The sequence below is a fragment of the Mytilus californianus genome, unplaced genomic scaffold (assembly GCF_021869535.1).
Source record: "Mytilus californianus isolate M0D057914Y unplaced genomic scaffold, xbMytCali1.0.p SCAF_5, whole genome shotgun sequence".
Lineage (NCBI taxonomy): Eukaryota > Metazoa > Mollusca > Bivalvia > Mytilida > Mytilidae > Mytilus > Mytilus californianus.
The window spans coordinates 86363169-86385052 of NW_026262701.1; the positions used below are offsets into that span (position 1 = coordinate 86363169).

The 21884-nt window shown below is 31.6% G+C and overlaps 1 protein-coding gene across 1 annotated transcript in view; it reads left to right on the forward strand.

Moving 5' to 3' along the window:
• Positions 1 to 18383, forward strand: part of LOC127702801 (electroneutral sodium bicarbonate exchanger 1-like) — a 29818-nt gene extending 11435 nt beyond the window's left edge. Inside the window, exons 4-17 of the mRNA XM_052207105.1 lie at positions 3 to 248; positions 1601 to 1747; positions 2593 to 2606; positions 2999 to 3173; positions 3521 to 3654; positions 4178 to 4697; positions 5909 to 6022; positions 6764 to 6928; positions 9610 to 9788; positions 10914 to 10986; positions 11722 to 11790; positions 12391 to 12717; positions 15938 to 16003; positions 18026 to 18383. Coding sequence (XP_052063065.1) covers positions 3 to 248; positions 1601 to 1747; positions 2593 to 2606; positions 2999 to 3173; positions 3521 to 3654; positions 4178 to 4697; positions 5909 to 6022; positions 6764 to 6928; positions 9610 to 9788; positions 10914 to 10986; positions 11722 to 11790; positions 12391 to 12717; positions 15938 to 16003; positions 18026 to 18103 — 2307 coding nt within the window. The 3' untranslated portion in view covers positions 18104 to 18383. The remainder of the gene's footprint in view (positions 1 to 2; positions 249 to 1600; positions 1748 to 2592; positions 2607 to 2998; positions 3174 to 3520; positions 3655 to 4177; positions 4698 to 5908; positions 6023 to 6763; positions 6929 to 9609; positions 9789 to 10913; positions 10987 to 11721; positions 11791 to 12390; positions 12718 to 15937; positions 16004 to 18025) is intronic.
• The last annotated feature ends 3501 nt before the right edge of the window (positions 18384 to 21884 follow it).

Consider the following 21884-nt stretch of genomic DNA (forward strand, 5'->3'; position numbering starts at 1 on the left):
AGCTTAATAAGCCTTTTATGAAAAAGATTCCCGAAGGTGCACAAGTCGCCAATGTATGGGTTGGGGAAATAGATGATTTGAAGGAACCAATCACAGCTTTCATTCGACTAGATAAACCCAGAGTTATTGGTGATTTGACAGAAGTACCATTACCAACGCGATTCATTTTCCTTCATCTTAGTCCAGTTGGGGAACCAGGCCACATTTTTGCAATTGGAAGAGCAATGTCCAATATGATGGTTGATGTGGTAAGAACACGAAACATTTTGATTGTTATTGCGTTCATATTACCTAATATTTATAAAAGTTGTATGCAGAACACTTTGTCATCTTCAAACATTCCTGCAACTAATCATCCTGAACCAAAAAGTGAAATAAGTAAATGAAAATGTAATAAAAAAAAGAAGAGACGAAAAATATCAAAGGAACAATCAGGAATCGCAAGTCAGAAGAAATAAATGTTTAGGATCTCTCATATCCAAACGTAAACATGTTCATCCCATTCAGGTTGAAATAAACAGCAATAAAAAAAAATAAACCACTTAGAGGCAATCACTTCGAAAACAAGAGGGAAATAACACGGTTTTGGGATGTGGAATATAGGGGGTAAAACAAGTGGGGCTGTGCGATATAGGGGATGAAAAAGTATAATCTGAGAAAAAGAAGGATAAAAGTTGAAAGTGGGAAAAAATTACCCAAAAAAAACGGAATTTAGAAAATAAGTTCCTCCATGTCACCCCTCAAACAACACCAACTAAAAATTGAATGGTAGGATAACTCGATGTCAGAATTATTATCTTTTCTATTGGTAAGAGAGATAAATGCCATTGGAAAGTTTGACTTATGCACTTATGTATATTCAAGTTATTTTCCTCCGTTGCAAAATGGAGCGGGCAAAATGGAAATGCTGGAAAAAGCAAATTTGGGCATCTTTATGTCACCAGTACGGCCTTCCACAATGACCTAAACACATACCATTATAGTCGGCTATAAAAAGCCCCGTCATAACAAAATATGAACCAATTCAAACGAAAAAAAAAGTCTGTTTTATGATAAAACAATAAATGAAAACAAGTATGCAGCAAACAACGACAACGACAACGACTCCTGACTAAGGACAGACACAGATAGAATGTACCGGGATTAAACATGTTTGTGAGTGTTCAACCCTCCTCAACCTGGAACAGTGGTATAACAGCACGACATAAGAAGAAACTGTTAAAATCAGTTGGAAATGACTTGACTCATCAGATCGACACAAAGAAAAAAAACTAACAAAAACTAGATACAAACTGCCAAGTAAGAGTACTCGCAGTTACTGAAACTTATTTCGAACGGAGGCCAACATCAGCTAATAAATAAATCATGTTTAGCGTCAAAGGATACTATGAGCAAAATATCAAAAGCATTTGAAAATTAGTGCAAATCAATTATTTTCATGTGAGTTATGTCCTTGGAAATATATAAGTGATTTGGAAAAATTCCAGTACCTCGGCGGTGGACATTGACTACTCTGTAGCAATCTTATTGGAATTATTTCGCAATAAAAATTAAAAGATCTCTTTTAAGCTAGAAATTGAAGTTTTAAATCAATTTTCAGATTTTCAGTGAGGTTGCATACAAAGCAAAATCACGAGAAGATATAATGCATGGATTTGACGAATTTCTTGATCAAACAACAGTTCTTCCTCCTGGCCAGTGGGATCCAGAAATACGTTTAGAACCACCGACTAAAGTACCTTCTCAGGTCTGTTCTTTTTCGTGATTATAGGGTTGACACTGAAAGTAATGCTATTTGTTTTTAATAATTGCTTTCTTCAGTTTATACAAGTGTAAAAAGTTCTTTCTTCTCCTATGCTGCCAATTTTTTTGTGATAATTTAAGATTATCAGAAACAACAGACAGACAAGGTTTTTTTTTACTCAGAAATGCAGAAATGATATTCACTAAGATATAAAAGATGTTATAATTTTGCCACATATAAGAATATAAAACAAAACAATATTATCGATCTAACAAGTTCGTGAACAATTGATTGCAGTGAAGCAACTGTTGAACTACTTATGCATATACGAGCGTTATATGTTTTGATAGTTATAAAAATAAGAAGATGTGGTAAGGTTGACAATGAGACATCTATTCACCAGAGACCAAATGACGTAGATTAAAGCAACTACAGGTCATCCATCGTAAGGCCTTCAACAATGAGCAAAACCTATACCGTATAGTTAAATAAAAAGACCCCGACATGACAAAATGTTAAACAATTTATACGAGAAAACCAACGGCCTTATTTGTGTACAAAACACTATAAACTAAAATCAAATATGAAAGACAGCAACCAATGACATCCACTGAATTGAGAAATGTTTTATGTTGAAATGAATGAGTGTATTCCTGCGTCTTATACAAAGTGAAAAGGTCTAAAAGAATGCAACATATCCTGACCGATTTACAATTTTTTTAAGTAATTTCCAAGCTTTTTGATGTTATGGTAAAACAAGAGATAAAGCTTGTCAAATTAATTTCATGGATGTTTTGTTAATAATGTTACTGCTCTTATCTTGTTAATTTCCCCCTTTTAATATACAGGAGGGACGAAGGAGGTTTGAATCAATCGCCGAAGAGGAGCACAGTGATCCTACACTAGTACGCACTGGAAGGTAGAAAAGATTTTGAAGTTGTCTTATTTACAATTTGTTGGGACACTTTTAAGATATTGTATTTTCAGTGTGTCTCTTTGTTTTCTTTTTTGTGACAACTTTATTTCCCTGAAAGTTATTTGCAGGACAATTCTTAATTGCAATTAGTGCAAATAGACAGAGGTAAGTTGACCAAATTCCTACCGATGTCTTGTTTTCTCGAAGAATAAATCATTTAAGTTGCCTAACGACATATATGTTATTGCTTTATGGTTTTTAATTAAAAAAACAGTAATGTTTCAAAGGTTAATTAAATCGCTAAATTATATACCTACTCATATGTTACATTTGTATAGATTATTTGGTGGTCTTATTGAAGACGTAAAGCGAAAGATTCCATTCTATATCAGTGACTTCAAAGATGGTTTCCACATACAGTGTCTCGGTGCTGTTCTCTTTATGTATCTAGCTACACTAACACCCAACATAACATTCGGAGCTTTACTAGGACAGTCAACACATCACTACATGGTACGTGACGCATATTAAGCAATCTACTGCATACATAGAAAATAAAATGAATGAAGCAAAATAAAACTTTTTTAAAAAATATTTTACAAAATTGAAAAGTAAGAGTAAAGAAATAACCCCCTTTTCGGCGATAAATTCAGCAGAAATTATGTTCTTTCACTTTTTTTTTCGATTTTTCGAATACTTACGAAGGCTCTGATTGTAAACTCCTTATTGTATTCAAAGTATTTTGAACAGTGTTTGTTAATCGGCATACTAATCTATTTCAATAGACAAATAAGAAAATTCTTATAATGTTATGATAGATCGTGCATTCACAGATTTTGTAGTATTTCTTTCGTTTACAGGGAACAATGGAATGTATTGTAGCTGTTGCCTTTGTAAACCTGATTTTTGCATTATTTGGTGGACAGCCATTGATTATAATGGGTAGTACCGGACCTGTACTTGTGTTGGAAATTATAATCTACACAATGTGTCGGTATGCAGATTTTTAGTTCTGAAATCTTTTGTCATTTGATTTTACGTTTTTAAAATGTTACTTCAAGACTTACAAACATGGCGTGTTAGACACGCATTGCTATGGATATAAATTTGTTTAAAAATACATATGATGTAGCTTTTTATGTAACATTGGTCGACCTGGCTCGTCCATTTTGTATTGTTATCAGAATAGTTATTCTATTTTGTGATGAAATTTGTCTCGATTAAAAACTTTTAAAAAGTTAGAAGCCTATAACTGCCAATACAAAACATCATTATCTTGACGTACACTTTTCTCTTTCAGTTTATGGCTAATACAATTCCAAATGTTACCATATTTATCAACTCAGATCTGGGATATGAAATTTATGATAGATAAGGTGTGCTACTTCCTTATTCAACTATCTCGAATTAGAATGTAAAAATAAAATGTTGAAAAAGTAATGACTAAGGCCAGGGAAGCTTCTTTCGTATACAATTAACTATAAGTGTTTTTCTTTCACATTGTCTTTTCCTTTTAGAGACAATGACTGGGACTTTCTACCATTTCGATGCCTGGTAGGTCTGTGGTCAGCTCTGTTTTTACTGATCATTGTTGCATTTGACTTGAGTGCATTAGTCCGTTATATAACAAGATTTACAGAGGAAAGTTTTGCTTGCTTAATTGCCATTATTTTCATAGTAGAAGCATTCAAGAAAATATTCTCAATAGCAGAGACACATCCGTTTAATATCCATCCAGAAATTCCATTGGATTATACATGTTTCTGTGTCACAAATAATCAATCAAGCGTCTATAATATGACAACAATGCCATTGACTACTAATGCTTTCAATTCAACCACGGATGCAATTACAAACTGGACCAGCGTACAAAGAGAAGACTGTGTCAATCTAGGAGGTGTCCTGGAAGGTTCTGGTTGTGGTACTACAGTCTATCATGACAACGTGTTTTTCCTATCCTTTATAATTGGCGTTGGAACATTCGGCGTTGCATGGGCATTAGTGAACATGAAGAAAAGTACATTCTTCCCAACAGTAGTGAGTTGTTTATATGTAATTTATATTAAACAAATGATAGTATTGTACTTAAATCATATAAAGAGCCGGATTCTTTCTTTAATCGGTCGATCAATCAAATGGTAGAAACGGTTTTGGTTATGTCTTTGACTCTTAGCTGTATACATAAAAACTAGGAAATCAAGTACCAACACAAATCGATCAGTTTTAATATATAAAAATGCAACTTTATATTTAAAACATGTAAGATAAAATGTTAATATTAGAAGGACTAAATGTTTGATACGTTTGAATATCCAATATTTTATTTCTAATACACACTGATTAGCAATAAAAAAAAAAAAATAAATGAGCACATGGTGCATGAAATCAATTTCAGTAGCTTGCAATTCTGTACGACTTAGAATTTCTGCTGTTAGATGCAACACCAAAGGCATTTTCTGCTGTTAGATGTAACACCAAAGACGCTTGTTCGTCTTATAGATTATTCCTTAAAACGCCATCCATTAAATATAATTTGACAATTATAAATTGAAAATTGATCAATGTCACAAACGTTACTGATTCTAATTCTGAATCTCTTCCCGCCATTAATTAGGGGATAGAAAATTTAGTTAGGAAAGCCTGCAAATAAACATTTTTTCTAATTTGTATAAGACATGAAATATATAATCTTGACTGTAGTCCTGCTAAATTTACAGTGAACATTGATTATAAATCATTCAAAGAGAGATAACTGTTCTTGAATATCACGTTTTTCTATGTTCCATTAATATGACATTATTTTTCAGTAAATATTACTTTATCGGTTGCTTTTATTACCAAACAAATCTATTACTAATCTATATCCATTCAGAAATATTTCACTCACTGTATTATTTATTTTCGGTAACGAATACGGGATACAGATTTAAGTAGTTTTTTTCTGAAATTGGCCAATACTGGCATTTTTATGTAAGTGTATATTTTATTGTTCTTATCAAATTCTTTTATTTTTACATGTTATTTTATTAGACTTTCTGACCTTGGTATTTTTGAAACATGATTAAGTAAGAGGCAACACTAGTTTACCAATTTTCCAAAGTCTAAAATCTGTTCGGAATATACAAACCAATAGAAACAAAATCTAGGCAGCGCTTTAAAAATGTTCATGCAAAAATAGATATAATTGAAATTTATTTAGATTATTATCAATAACTATCAATATAGATTTTAAGCTGATTCCATTTCAGGTACGTCAAACAATTGGAGATTTTGCAGTGTTTATATCTATTTGTACAATGGTTTTACTTGATGTACTTCTTGGTGTTCCAACTCCAAAGCTAATGGTACCAAATACAATTCAGGTTTGTTTAAACTTGTTTAAACGCATCAGATCTTTTGTGTTAATGCCAATATCATAATGTATGGGTCATTTATTAATTTCTTCCTCCAGAAATTTTGATTTATCGATATCGATATCGACTTTTTTATTGACATATGTTTACAATTTTAAGGTAGATTTTCCTTAATCTTTGATTGTAAAATAGAAAAAAACAATCTGTCTAGATTTTTTATTTTCCATAAGCTTGGATTGCGAAACAGCAGAAAACATTGGTGTAGATCTTTAATGAAGAATGCATATTTTGAGATTTTTTTTCAGAATTTTCATCTAAATGGGAAAAAAATGTTTTATTTCATTATTACATTATATTTTTTATTGATTTGTTTTCTTTTCAAGTCAGCCATATAAGGGGAGATACCTAAGATATACGAATTTTTATATAGGAATTTACAGTAGTATCTTTTTTGAATTGTTGCAGGAAATTAGTCTCGTGACCCCAATTTTATTTTCTGAAAGCACATTCTAAGAGATATCTTGTCATTTGTTATCGTTTAATTTCTTTCAAAATTGGATTTTCCATGTATTATTTTTACAAAATCTGACAATTGCGAACAGCCTGGCGCTTAAAAAATTTTCCATGAACAATACTTTATTTAATTCTAAGAGAAGGCTTGATATAAACTACATTTTTGCAAAGTAAAAAGATCCATCGTTTTTATTAGAACCTCTCTTTTTTAATAACAATGATTTAAATTTTCCACAGCCTTCCAGACCAGATAGGGGGTGGTTCACAAGTCCATACAGCCCACACAATCCGTGGTGGGTGTGGATAGCTACAGCTTTGCCAGCGTTAGTGGCTGTGATTCTGATCTTTATGGACCAACAAATTACAGCTGTCATCATTAACAGAAAAGAAAACAAACTGAAGGTATGATCCAATGCTAGCTTAGATAATTTTCTTTATTGTTTAAACTTCAGTTGTATTATTTTGTTCAACCATCGTCTTTTCATTCATTACATTTGTACATTTTGACTTCTGGAGCAATTCATCAACTATGGTTAATTTCATTCCTTGTACCCCCAAAAAAAACATTACGTCATTGGGTGAACTTCCATTTTTTTTTTGGCGTTTTGAACCAATCACAACGTTTGGGGTCTGCTTTAAACATTATTACATATTCTGTAGATATAAAAAATAAGAATTTGATGAGGCAATAATTTTTAATTAATAAAAGGAATTTTATTATACCGCTTTGATTTTTTTAATTTTCTAATTAAAAGCTATTTAAGAAATTGTGCAATTTTTCATATCTTAAATGCAAAATTTAATTACTCTATTTCTCTATTTCTTGCAACATTAAAATTTTCCTCCTCTTCGGCTGTTTTTTTTTTATGTACTTATACATGTAGACACTTCTCATCGCATGGTTTTTTTCAATTTGGGGAAAAATGTATTGATGGTACAAATACTTTTATCATATTTCACTGATTTCATAGTGCCTTCTGTAGTTCTTTTGCAAAGCCAGATGTTGATTTACCAATTAATGGCATGCAATATGCAAAATAAAATCAATACAGCATAAAAAAAAGTAATATGTACTAAATGATTAGGTTACTTTTTATACATTATAGGTCCATTATTTCATATTCCAGCTGAAATAATTGTAAGTAAAAGTGTGACATATTAGAACGTATGTTATAATTATGTTTCATAGTGTCATCGAATTAATTGCATAGAGTATTGCTGCATATATTTAATATGTTTAATATTATGTATACATATATTTACTAATCTGTCTACTAATATGCTTATCTTTACTATATACATAATATATATTTTTCTCAAAACATTGACTTAAACGTGTGCTCCTGTTTGTACATTTTCGTACATATTATTGAAATTTTCATTTAAAGAAATCTGTTTTTTTTTATCAGATTTATAACAATATTATTCAAAACAATTTAAAATCAATGCAACAAATTTCCAATGCTTGATCAATAAGTGTTGTTCCTTGCCTGAACTAGATGCGGATTCGGAGCTATAGTTGTCCTTGTGATATTTTTTTATAGTTTACGGACTTTAGATGCAAAGATGTCCGCAAATTATCGACGAAATAACACAAAGACAATAAGAGATACGTTTCCGCAGCTAGCTGGTCCGCAAAATCTAAAATTTTACAATGGTCATAAGAGCTACGATTCTACAGCTATCCCTGGACCGACTTATAAACAAATGACTGTGTGAATACATTCAATGGTATCATTTTAACTGCACCAGATTCGCATTTCGACAATTAATGTGTCTTTATGATGATTGGGATCTAAATGTAAATCCGAAACCTAAAACACAAGTTTAAGATCGGTTAAACCAAGAAGGACCAAACTATAGCCAAACTCAAAAAAGGAATTAGATCTTTGCATGAAACTGTTATTTGTTGTTTCTTTTACTTTTGTTGTCTTTTTCCGAGTTTCTGTTTTGAAGTTAACATAAGGCATACGTCTGGTGTAAATCCTTGAAATGAAGAATGATTTCAAAAAATTCAAGAACTTATGTTTTCAAAATTGAAAAACCCACATAAACTGAATTTAATCATCGATTATTTCCTAAAGGTTCAGCAAAAACTTATAAAACGTAAAAAGAAAGACATGATTTAAACAAATATTATGGAGTCGTTGTAATATTCAGTTCTAATAAAGATAGAACTAAACGATGAGAAAAGGAGTTAATGTTGTAAAAAAAGTATATAATTGTATGAAGAATATACTTAGCTCTTTCTAAACATCGAATTTCAAAGTATTTCAGATAGTCCTAAGCATTACTCATTTCCCGAATTTTATCAGTTTTCAACAAATAAATGTTGGAGCACACTGATCAACTCGTTATTATAAAAACTCTAAATAAAAAAAAACAGTGTTTCTTTGTGAATAACAATTCATTGTTATGTGTCTTCAATAAAAAAAGATATAGGAAATGTATTAACAAATATGATAATCTTAAAAAAAAGTATATGACAATTTAATTTAGAAGGATAAATAGCTGGTCTTCTCGATTATTGCACATAAATCTGAGGAATTCTCGATTTATTCGTGTTAATTTTGAATATCAATATAAACCCTTTAAACATACCTTGAGGAGTGAACATGGATTAATCTTTGCTGCATTACATTCGACTTTTTGTGACATTTTTCCTGAACTTCTCCGGTCTTGTCGGCTTTGTTCATATACGGTGTATTGTGTGATTATGTGACATATACGGTCAGAACAACATTAATTGAGTTTGATACGTAAGGAATGTGTTCCAATAGCAACATTATGAACTAATTTAGCACTAGACTATAAACTTGTGTTTTCTTCGTTCATTATATCTAGAAGAAAAATTATAAATTGATGTGATAACCCTGTTTTTATTGTTGTTTGTTTGAAATACTATTTACGAGAACTTGTTCTTGGTAAATGTTAATCAACAGTGTCTTTGCATAGAACCTTTCAAATATCGAAGGGTTCTATGTGGAAGGGGTTATTTTTCATTAGTGTTTCACTGTATACACGTGAAATTAACTGATACGAATATATAGGCAGAATTTGCAAGGTTTTCATTTCTTTTATAGAAAGGTTGTGGTTACCATTTAGATTTGACAGTAACAACGTTCTGTCTTGTGGTGTGTTCGTTTTTCGGTCTTCCTTGGTATGTTGCTGCTACAGTCCGATCAATGGCACATGTTAACAGTCTTAAAATGGAATCTGAATGTACTGCACCCGGTGAAAAACCAGTCTTTCTTGGTTGTAGGTACGTTAATCACTTATATACCGGCATAAGGTACTAACCAGTTGAAACAAATAACTATTGTTTATACTAAATATTTTAAGAGCTTCTTACACGAAAACGGTCCAACAGAATTATGAGGGAAACCACTAAAATCGACACTGCAAAGGTTTAACTGTCACCAACACGAATAGGTTGACCAATACGATGTGTCTGTGTCTAAACTCACTTGCGACACGTTTGTGTTGTCTTCGTTAGAACTTAAGATACCAAAATAGTATTACGATCTGTAAATTAATTGATAATATTCTATTCCTGATTGGGACTATTTGACTGAGTGTGTATTCCCATGACTCCCATAGCAGATGATGCATGCATTTACTCTAGTCGACACTCACAGTTTCGCTTCTTTGGAGTTCATGCAATTCCCTCAGTTATGGTCTTTACCTTGATTTGTATCATCTTAATGGGTTTATGAGATCAGAACATTGGTTAACTAAAATTGCCTGTGATTAATTATGTGAGTTATGTGAAATTAACCGAGCAGTTTAGTTTTTGCAATGGTTTTACTCTTATGAAAATAATTAGATGTTTGGCAGAAACATCTGAAGCATTTAGGAAATGTAATTTTTGTTTCATTTGTTTCCTTTTAAACACAAGGTTTTCTTTTTCAAGTCATGCATAAGGATGGGAGAATTTAATTACCATTTGTTTAGTAATTTTGTGATGTCGTAAGGTAAGACCAGAGAGATGTTTACCATTCCGTTACTATGTAATACGTTATCATCGGTAAGGACCCATTAATGAATATTAATTAGAGTAACGAGACGGGTGTTACAACTAGAACACAGCCTGTTGGCCCTTCTGGTGCACCTGAGTAGACCCCATGTTTTTGTAGGGTTCGTATTACTCAAATTTTATTTTTTGTGTAGTGTATAGTGGTTTGTATGGTTTGTTTTTCTATTAGTCGTGATGTTTAACGTCTTTCTTATTGATTTTGATTGCCTCCATTGGTTTCCTCTTCCAAATATTTTCTATATGTATCAATTGAAATATTTGATAAAAATAGTAAATTGTTAGACCATTAACTTAATATATATCTACATTTAATTATGTAAATATGTGAAGATAACTTTATTTTTCTTTCAGAGAACAGCGCCTTACACCTTTAATAATTGCAATACTAAATGGATGTTCTGTTTTTATGACAAGTATATTACAAGTAGGTTCAAATTTGTGCTTTCACTATTTGTTTATTTGTTTCCTTGTCCTTTGTATTGTTCATTATTATAAATTGGAAATTAGTATAAAAAAAGATTTGACGTTCTAGTGACATGTTTATAGAAAATTATTACCACACAATAGTTTTGAGGCCTATTCGGCTCTGTAAATTCTTGACAAATAAAAACTTGTATGTCATGAATATTGATTTAAAGTTTTTGAATATCTTATAATAGTCTCTACGAAACTGTATACTATTCCTTGTGGCTAACTGCTGACGCAATATCGAAGTAGTTTCATACCAGTATAAAAGCACTTACCACCAGCAGCGTTTTTAAATAAAATGGTAGTAAAACAAAATTTTGAGATACCGAAATCAATTCAATGCAAGAGCTGCGCATTTCTAAAAAATTTTCTCGTCGGCTGTACTAGATAGTTAATTTTGGAAATCCGCCAAAAGTTAAACAGTTGAGGAACACCTCTGCATCGTCGTGAAACCTAAACATAAACCAATGTATTCTCATTGAGGCAGCCGCTTAGGTAAAATCATGCAAACAAACGTGATAATCAATCAAAGAACCTCCAACAGATGGATTCGCATAAGCCACTGTTTAGGACGCTGTAACATTCATACACATTGAAGAAGTGAGAATTGTCGGCTGCAAGACAACTATTTAACCTTTTGATAGATCTGAATTATAGATAGTTTTAATCACTTATTATTGCTTTATTTTAGCTTGTACCAATGCCTGTTTTATATGGTGTATTTTTGTATATGGGAGTATCAGCACTCAGGGGAATGCAGGTATGTTCCAAAATTTAAAAAGTAATCAATTATATCCCCTTTTCATTATTACAAAATTATATATAGAGCAGGCAATGAATCTATCAATGCCAAGTAAACGATATAATGCAACGTCGGATGTATTTGATTGGTCGAAAATTTTCTTGTATCTATTGATAACCAGTGGTAAAATGTGTGCAGCGACTTTCTAGTTACTCAAATTTTAATCAAAAAACTAAAAAATGTTACACTTGAAAAGAAAATATAATATTAAATAGAAAATGAATTTCTGTGTGAAGATATTTGTTATCATTCTCAGACGAAATCGCAAAAATCTTTTTTGACATAGAACGCTTATCAAATATAGAAATTATTTCCTTGGCAATACTTTAACCTGTGTTCATTTCATGTATTGGAAAAAAAATATTCCTAATGAGTATATTAAGAGTACATGGACTTTGAATTTTAATTACGCATTTTCATCAATTTATGTGTTTGTGGAGTCTTATATTTTATACACATTTCATTGTAATTCAAAGTGTCTTTTGCGTCGTTCAAAACACGAATTTGATTTAACTGGTAAAGTATGTTTATCTAAATCCAAAGTCTTTTATTTTACAGTTCATGGACCGTATGATGATAATGCTCATGCCTGCTAAGTATCAACCAGATCACATGTACCTTCGCCACGTCAGGATAAAACGCGTTCACCTGTTTACTTTTTTCCAAATTTTATGTTTGGGAATACTATGGGCTATTAAAGCTATAAAAACAATATCTATTGTTTTTCCTGTTATGGTTCTCGGTACATGTTTTGTAAGAAAGGGAATGGAACGAATTTTTTCAAAGAATGAATTAAAATGGCTTGACGAACTCATGCCGGAAGACAAAATGATGAAACAGGAAGATGAAGGGGAATTGATCGTTGACGACGATGATATGGACGATGTAAGTCTTTATATCTTCCATTTTTAAAATTTGTGTATTTTTATAATCGTGTACATTCTAGTTATCTTTTGTCTGACCGAACAAAAATAAATTTTCAGATAAGTTATTCTTGTTTTAAAATGTATTGTTTTATTATTTATATGTACGAAATTTTCTATGTCAGTATTCTACTTCCTTCCTCTTTGTCCATCCTTAAAATTTTAGAATCAGATTTAACATCTATAATTGTTTGGATTTTTTTTTCAGATTTGTGTCATTCTGTTTATATAAAAATGACATATTTTCGGCAGTTTTCATCGTTAACCGATAGACTAATATTTCAATATCAGACAAAATTTCACAGCCTACTTTTTCCTAAATGTAAGCAATAATTAGAAAATGAAATGTTTTGCTATAAATATAAAAATAAAAAGCATTGTTTACAATAATTAAATTGTGTAATAATGTATTTATTCTATCCATGTAGGATGTAGATAATGTAAGCATCAAATAAAAATAAAAAACCATTCATCGCACATCACGCTAATCTCTTTCCTAACCAGAGATTGATTTTATATGCATGTATAACAATGCTTCAATGATTGCTTAATTTTGCACTCGGCTTTTTACATATATTCAAACGGTTTGTTTTTGCATATAATTCATTTTCACAACATTGATGGCATTTGATATATAGTTCCTCGTTGTTTAAGAATTATATTAGGTTAACTCTGGTTTATCTTTTGCAAAATTTTAGGAATAAAGTTTTTATTTAAAAAAATAGTACAAGTTAAGTTTGCAATGAACGGGAATTTATCGTATTTATTTTATATATTTTTAGACAAGGAATAAAATTTTCAGCATTTTACTTTAGCTATATATTTTTCTGAACACTTTGGAACTAGCAATTATTTTTATTTCTTTTATCATATATGAATTAGTTTGATAAACGGTTGATACAAATGTTGCAGTCAGAATTTCATTATAAAAGTAATCCGAATGATATATTATTACATCGTTATATTAATGTTAAATCGGACATCTTTGATACGTCGATATTCACGCCATCATGAAATTATAACTTAACAAATATCGGTCTGATGTGGCTAAGATTATATTGTCTAGTATGAAATATAGAATCGGCAGAAGAAGATATTATACTTGAAAGATAATAACTTATATTACAGTATGGCTATTCGAGACCCGATTAGCAATAATTGTTTCATGTTGATGTAATTTATGATACTGCTAAGCACTTCCTACCTTTTTGAAAATGTTAAACTAGTTGTTCTTATGTTTCTGGTATTTAATATACCGGCTTTAAGAAGTGTTTTTACTCTACCGGATTTTAAATATACGTTCTTTTTGTACTTTTGGTTACTCAACTGATCGAGATGAAAAGGGTTTGTGATATAAAAAAAGACTTGTTCAACACCGCTATATGTCCATTTGCCTGTTCGAGGTCAAGGTCAAGAACTTCGTCAATGGTAATCTTGTTAGTTGTTAGTGTTTTGTCTTTTTTGGAATTTGAAATTGATCCCAGATCATCGACGATTTCTGTCTTATTTTTTAGAAGTATTCTAGATATTTACATATTGTTGAAATCATTGTTTTGGATCTTGCCACCAAACATGTAGTTCCTCTTCAGTTAATCAAGTAAACGTAGAAAATAATATCAAAATTCAAATTACGAATACAATGTTTCACTGAATTCTTACATAACCCTGCAGTAAGAAAGTATAGATTAAGATGTTACTTTAAAAGCCTAAAGCAAGAAATAAAATGCAGACATATGAGAGAAAACACAGAAAACGTGGAATATGCTAAGGAATAAACAGAATTAAATTACCTTGTATATATTTATATCCACAAAAGGTTAGTATTTCAGCGAAAAATACCATGTTACCACTCGTTAAGATGTTCCTCAAGGTAAAGTATTTTTTCCATACCGAAATATAGAAATTGGAAGATTTCTAAACTATATTAGTTTGATTACCAGAAATTAGCATGTTGATACTAACTTCGTTACCATTGACTTGTAGATAATATAATTTGCTTGTGGGTATTTTATAATCAGTGTTTATGCTCATATGAACTGTTTTCATAAAAAACAAGAATTAGCAGTTCTTTCAAAATTTTTAATCGAATTATGATTATACATTATGTGAACTATGTACAATATGCTATGATTATTTTGGAACTAAAGAAATATATTAATAACCAGTCCCTTTACTGTTCTCTTTTCCCACTTCAATGAAAAACGTCAATCTCTGTTCCCTAATGAGTATGTTGTAGATGAAACAAGTATCTTTGGTACAAACTTTTAAGCCTGGTATTTATGATGAATTTATTTACTTGTGTGTGTTTTTTTATTTGAGTTCATCAGTTTTTTTAACAAAATTGCTCTTTCGTATGGTTATTCTATGTACATTTCTGTCACTAGAGCAGTTAAGTGCCTAAATGGTACATACCCACAGTCGCAAGTGCTTCGTGATATAGATGAAGCATTTAATAATCTTATTGTAAATATTTTACTTAAATTATGTTTTTAAATTATGTTTTTTTTTTTTCATTAAAAGTAACGTTGCAACTCGGGTAAAATAGATCTTAGACGATTTTGTTTGTGAACTTGTTGTTCATATTCTGTTTTCAATATATTTTGTATTCTATGCAAAACACATAATTTATTTTCATTATGTAACGTATGTGTTCGCTGCTGAACAGCATTTTCTTCATTAAAACAGTTTTTAATTGAATTACTCTAAAATTATAGAAACAACGATAGAATCTTTGAACTTTTTTTTTCATTACGGGTTATAAAAATCAAATTTCTTTCTGGAGGGGTCTTCATTTTTTTTATACACATTGCATTTTAAATAACAATGCATATTGCTACAATCCATTCTGAGGACTTCTCACGGTGGACTTTCATTGGGAATGTTCGATGACAATAGTTAGAAGATGATAATTTGTAAACATATTGTTATACTGTAACTGAGGTAGAAACGAATGAATCTATAAAGAAAAGGTTAGAGATTTTTAGGATAATCAGAATATGTTTTAACGAAAACACTTGGACAGTTTTTTACATTATGTCAAAATTATGTATGAATGGACTTAATCCAATGTTTTAGCAATCTATGTATAAAATCAATATTTTCTGAAAGATGACCATTAATATTTTTATTGGAAGAAGAAAAATTATGAAATACATGTTATTTTATTATTTTTCCAATGCCAGGATGAAGATGATGGTGGTCCAATAGAATTCTTACAGCTAAAGAAATACCGGAAAATTGGTTCAGTGGTAAGTTCAAATTTTTAACTTCGAATAAAGAATCATGATTTGTACTCATTTAGTTCTTTTATCAACCATCTATATTAACATTTCAGATACTGTATTGTTTGCAGCTTTGTTCGTATAGCTTTGTTCATATGGATAACACTGTACTAGTATTTGTCGGGAAGTTTAGACAGTTGTCCAGAAACATGTTTGGTCTTCGAAGACATAGATGTTGTATCCGTGTTGCTTTGACCTGCTTAGTGTTTGATTGTTATTATATTAATGACCTCGCAGATTTTCCCCCTTTGCGAAAGGGTATTTTTGTCTTTTTTATCCATTTGCTGATGGTCTGACATAATTGCGATGGTCTACACTCAATCAGCGGTGTCAATCCAATTTGGCTTCTTTAAAGTCTAAAGATCTACTCTAAAGTCTTCAACAACAATCATTTCAACTTTGCAATAATATCAAAACTTTTATTTTTCTACGCTCTACATTTGCTACTATTCATTATGCTCAACTGAAAGATCGACTCATCTTCTTTTTTTACAACACAAATTTAAAGGGAATCGTAGATACAAATTTCTTGTTTCAGGTCATGAAATTCCTTTTTTGTGAAGAATCACGCTGATTTCAACATCAAATACAGAAAAGACAATAATCACAATGCTGATGTTTCGAGTTTTGATCGATCGATATTTTAACAACAATTGGTTAGCAATTGAGTACTAATTGTGCCTCTTACTGGTCGACTTGTTTTATTATTTATATGAAGCATAATTCTTACAAATCCTTTTCAAAGGAAGAAGAAAAAATGTCTTGCAAAGCTCTTTAATTTTATGTTCATGTATATTGATGATGCCTCCGTCATTAAGCAGCAGAAATTTATGCATCTCATTAGGTTGGTAACGTTTGATTTTGTCAGTTTTTATGGACTACCCCCTTTTTGAATTTACATTGGAGTTCGGTATTTTTGTTATACTTTTTTCCCAATGCACATAACATGAAGAATAATACCGAAACTGGAAGGTCTGTTTCATAAAGATATTTTTCTTGAAAATGACACAAATGGGCAACATAAAACTAGGATCTAAGTCAAAAAGAACCAAAAATAATGCCAAGCCCGACAAGGAATAAGAGCTATGTATGAGTGAAATAATCCCTTGATTTAAAATTTTATTACAAAAACTTTAAATAAAAACAATATCCGTATGTTCATGCCAGTAAGGAAGAACAGGCATCTCGGCTGTAACATACCCTCTGTCCATCGCAATTGATACGTTACCCACGGGCATGTTCACTTAAACGGACTTCATTTGCAGTGGTGTTTTAATACAAACGTTTTTGGTGGGGTTCGTGTCGCTCAGTCTTTAGTTTTCTATGTTTGTGTTTTGTGTACTATTGTTTGTCTGTTGGTCTTTTTCTTTTTTAGCTATGGCGTTGTCAGTTTATTTTCGACTTATGAGTTTGAATGTCCCTCTGGTATATTTCGCCTCTCTTATAAATATTCTGCATTTAAAGTACGTTTCAAGACAGCGTCTATTATGATACCATATGAATTCCTAAAAACTCCTTAAGATATTAGACTTATTATTTGGTACGCCATACGCGCGTTTTGTCTACATAAGACTCATCAATGACGCTCGAAAAAAAAACGTTTGGAAGGCCACATCAAATACGACATTTAAGGGCATTAAATATCGAAAACCCATAAAAGGCTAAGACAATATATGCCAGTGGTAGATTAATCTTAGTGTTTCGAATAATTCCACTTTTTTAAACAATACATTTAAAGAAAACAGAAAGGCTTATAAATACCGGGGCTTGATAGAATGAATGTTTGCACGGTAATACCGATTTTATATATAATTTTCACTATGATTGTATGCTAAGTACCAAGTTGTCTTTTTGAAATAGAATTAAACGTATGCGACTCAGTTACCTATCTCACGAAACTAGCCGACTTTTCAGATTGATTCTTTCGTTCTGAGATACTATTATTGCCAATTATTACTGGTCACGTGATATATCTATTTTCTATTTCAGGATAATATGCCTTGGAATCTCAAACAGGACAGTAAAACAAAATACCGAAAAGGTCCAGATGACGAAAGCATTGTATGAAATTACGGAAATTTTGTTTTTCTCTCATAAATGTTGAACATTTACAAAAGTGCTAATTTCCATGATAGTGCTATTACTGACTTGTTTTTGGTTGATGTGTTTCTGACAGAGATGTTGTCATGATTGACCAGAGTTATTTGTTGGTTAATTGTGAGGTTTTTTTTCTTTTCTTATCTTTATTCAATAAGAATTTACTTTTGACTGTTTTGTTTGAGAATATTCTGTGTTGATTATCGATAGAAGACTTGTTATTATAAAACGTTTTATTACTTATGTATAAGCGGAAATGTATTTTTGAATGATACAGTAGTTTTTAATAAATAATATTTATATAAACTCCTTGTTTTAATGAACTGTTATGGTGTTACGTTTCCCTAGTGAGAAAATAGAAATAAACAAATGCTATGTATAATTTTTTTGTGGCATAGTTCAATGCGGAGAAGTAAGGAGATACCAATGCTTTCAAAAGTTTTATCCTTTTGGCTCGAGTGTGCCTGGTGAAGATTATTTCAGAAACACACATCGTATGCAATGAATTCAATATTATATGTTTATATTCAGTTCAGGTTCTATGAGACATAAGACTAGCTTGATTTATTTTGAGCCATAAGACTACTGTAATTTCTCTTTAATGAATTTTCCTGGTTTTTTTGTCAGGAGCCTCATTGGCCAAGTGGTCTAAGTAGTCGAACTACTATATTATTAGCCTGACTGAGGTTGTAAATTTGAATTCCACACATGACAGGTGCGCTCGAATCCAATCTTAATTGACTAGGACTGTCAGTTTTCGCCACGAAATAACACAATGCGTTGAAAGTAGCGTTAAACACCAATCAATCAATCAATTTGGTTTTTTTTTATCAACGACGCATTATCTGTAACTTATTTTTAAATTGAAACGATACCCTTTTGTAGTGCATGTCAGTTTTGTTAAAGGAATTCACGCTAATGACAAAAGGAAAATTACATGAGTAAGAATTTAAGATATGCAAATTTAGATTGCTTCATTCGTGCGTTCATAGAACTTGTTTTATCTGTTCTTTGGCTTTATTCATATTGGACGTGCATCGTTTTGACTGATTGTCGAAGCTTGCAAAAATGAATAACATGGGTGATTGACTACTCACAAAATTACTGTAATGCTGCTAAATGTAAATACGTCAGCCTATTTTAACGAAACTCGTTATTTGTTTTGTTTTGGTTTTTTTTTAGGTTTGTTTGGGTGTTCTTTTGTGGGAGGCTGTTATTCTTATTTTGGGAATTTGATTTTGATGTCAGCTCTTCGGTAATCTCTTTTTAGCTCACCGTGCCCGAAGGGCCCCATGTGAGCTTATGCCATCACTTTGCGTCCGTCGTCGTCCGTCGTCTGTCGTCGTAAACTATTTCAAAAATCTTCTCCTCTGAAACTACTGGGCCAAATACCTTCAAACTTTAAATGATGTTCCTTATGGTATCTAGTTTATAAATTGTATCCGAAATTTTGATCCATCAACAAACATGGCCGCCATGACTAAAAATAGAACGTAGGGGTCAAATGCAGTTTTTGGCTTATATCTCAAAAAGTAAAGCATTTAGAGCAAATCTGACATAGGGTAAAAATGTTAAACAGGTCAAGATCTACCAGCCCTGAAATTTTCAAACAAATCAAACAAACCATTGTTGGGTTGCTGCCACTAAATTGGTAATTTTCTGTCTTACTATTTCAAAAATCGTCTCTTCTGAAACTACTGGGCCAAATACCTTCAAACTTTAAATGAATGTTCCTTTGGGCATCTAGTTTATAAATTGTATCCGAAATTTTGATCCATCAACAAACATGGCCGCCATGACTAAAAAAAGAACATAGGGGTCAAATGCAGTTTTTTGCTTATATATCAAAAAGTAAAGCATTTAGAGCAAATCTGACAGGCGGTAAAAATGTTAAACAGGTCAGGATCTACCAGCCCTGATATTTTCAAACAAATCAAACAAACCATTGTTGGGTTGCTGCCACTAATTTGGTAATTTTCGTCGTCTCTCGTCGTAAACTATTTCAAAAATCTTCTTCTCTGAAACTACTGGGCCAAATACATTCAAACTTTAAATAAATGTTCCTTAGGGTATCTAGGTTAAAATTGTATCCGAAGTTTTGATCCATCAACAAACATGGCCGCCATGGCTATAAATAACCCCCCCCCCCCCCCCCCCCCTTATCTTGGGTTGTCAGTAACGATTGATGGAATGGTAGACAATAAATAAATAGTCTCAGTTGACAATGTTTTCTCGGGGTAACAATCTGCTCTATCACCCTCTCAGCTATGTGATATTTATATAATGATGCATGTCCTCATTGAACAATATATGTTGAACTCTTGATGTCTTCTTTCGATGTGTTTGTTTTATTACATTGCTGTCATATTTGCGCTTTTCCTACGTATTTTATTCATACAGAGATTACCATAACAATACAAAACGAATTTTCCTACGTCTTACTTGGAAAAGAGGCGTTTACCTGGAATTTGGTGTTGAACATGTATTACGGTACAAACCTTCATGTGAAAGTCGATTATTAGGTCTTTCCACTTTTCCGCGGAAAGACCTATTGATTTTGTTCTGATTATTATTAGGTCTTTCCACTTCTCCGTGGAATGACCTTCTACTTTTATTCTGATTATTAGGTCTTTCGATTTTTTGTGGAAAGATCTTTTAATGTTGTTCTGATTATATATATTTTATCTTCTTCTTCCGCCAAGCCCTTTTCTTGCGGTAAGAAGTGGTTTCGCAAGATGTCGCTTAGATTTTTTGGATATTATAACGAACAGTTAGTGTGCTTTTGAAACTCATCCTGTTGAGTCGTTTTATTGTCTTTCTAAACACTGTTTTTCTTGTTATTGAATTTCATCCGTAACCAACAAAGGATAATAACAAAATTCTTTTTCTTATTTGTATGTTGTCAATATAATGGAATTCTATGCGACTGTCATACAAGTGAGAGGTTTAGCTAGCTATAAAACCAGGTTTAATCCACCATTTTCTACATTGGGAAATGTCTGTACCAAGTCAGGAATATGACAGTTGTTTTCCATTCGTTTGATGTGCTTGGGCTTTTGATTTTGCCATTTGATAAAGGAATTTCCGTTTTGAATTTTCCTTGGAGTTCGGTATTTTTGTTATTTTACTTTTTGTTACATCCTCAGGAACTTTTGCCTGATTTGGACCGAAGCAATTCAATGACATCTTATAGGAGTTATTTACCCTTAACAATTGAATTTGTCGGTATGTTTTTGTAATTCATAAAATGTAAGCCATATATATACCTAGGTTGTATTTTTTTTTTTGGTCGTTCAGTCTTAACTTACAAAATGATGTCAAGGTCATGTTCTTAATTTCAACTTTTGCTTGCTGTATGATCTCCACTGACACTTCTAAAGATATATATAAAAGAACTAGTGCAAAATGTTTGCTTTATTGTGATGAAGATAATGATACATTTGGTCTGAAACAATCCAATGACATCTTATCGGAGTTATTGCCCTTGGAATGTTTTAATTTAAGGTTAATTGATTATTACTTCAACTTGGTACATGATAAAGCGATAGGGTCTTTTGCAAAATGTTGAGTGACATAAGACATTAGAGAATGGCAACTGGAAGTGACCTTGAGTAAACTGGAAGTAGCCGTTTTGCACTTTTTTCATGGAAAAGTACCCAGAAACCGTTTATTTTTTTTTATCGGCATACATGTACCTATCATTAGAGACCGGAAGTGACAATTTGTAAACTGGAAGTTGCAAAATATCTCC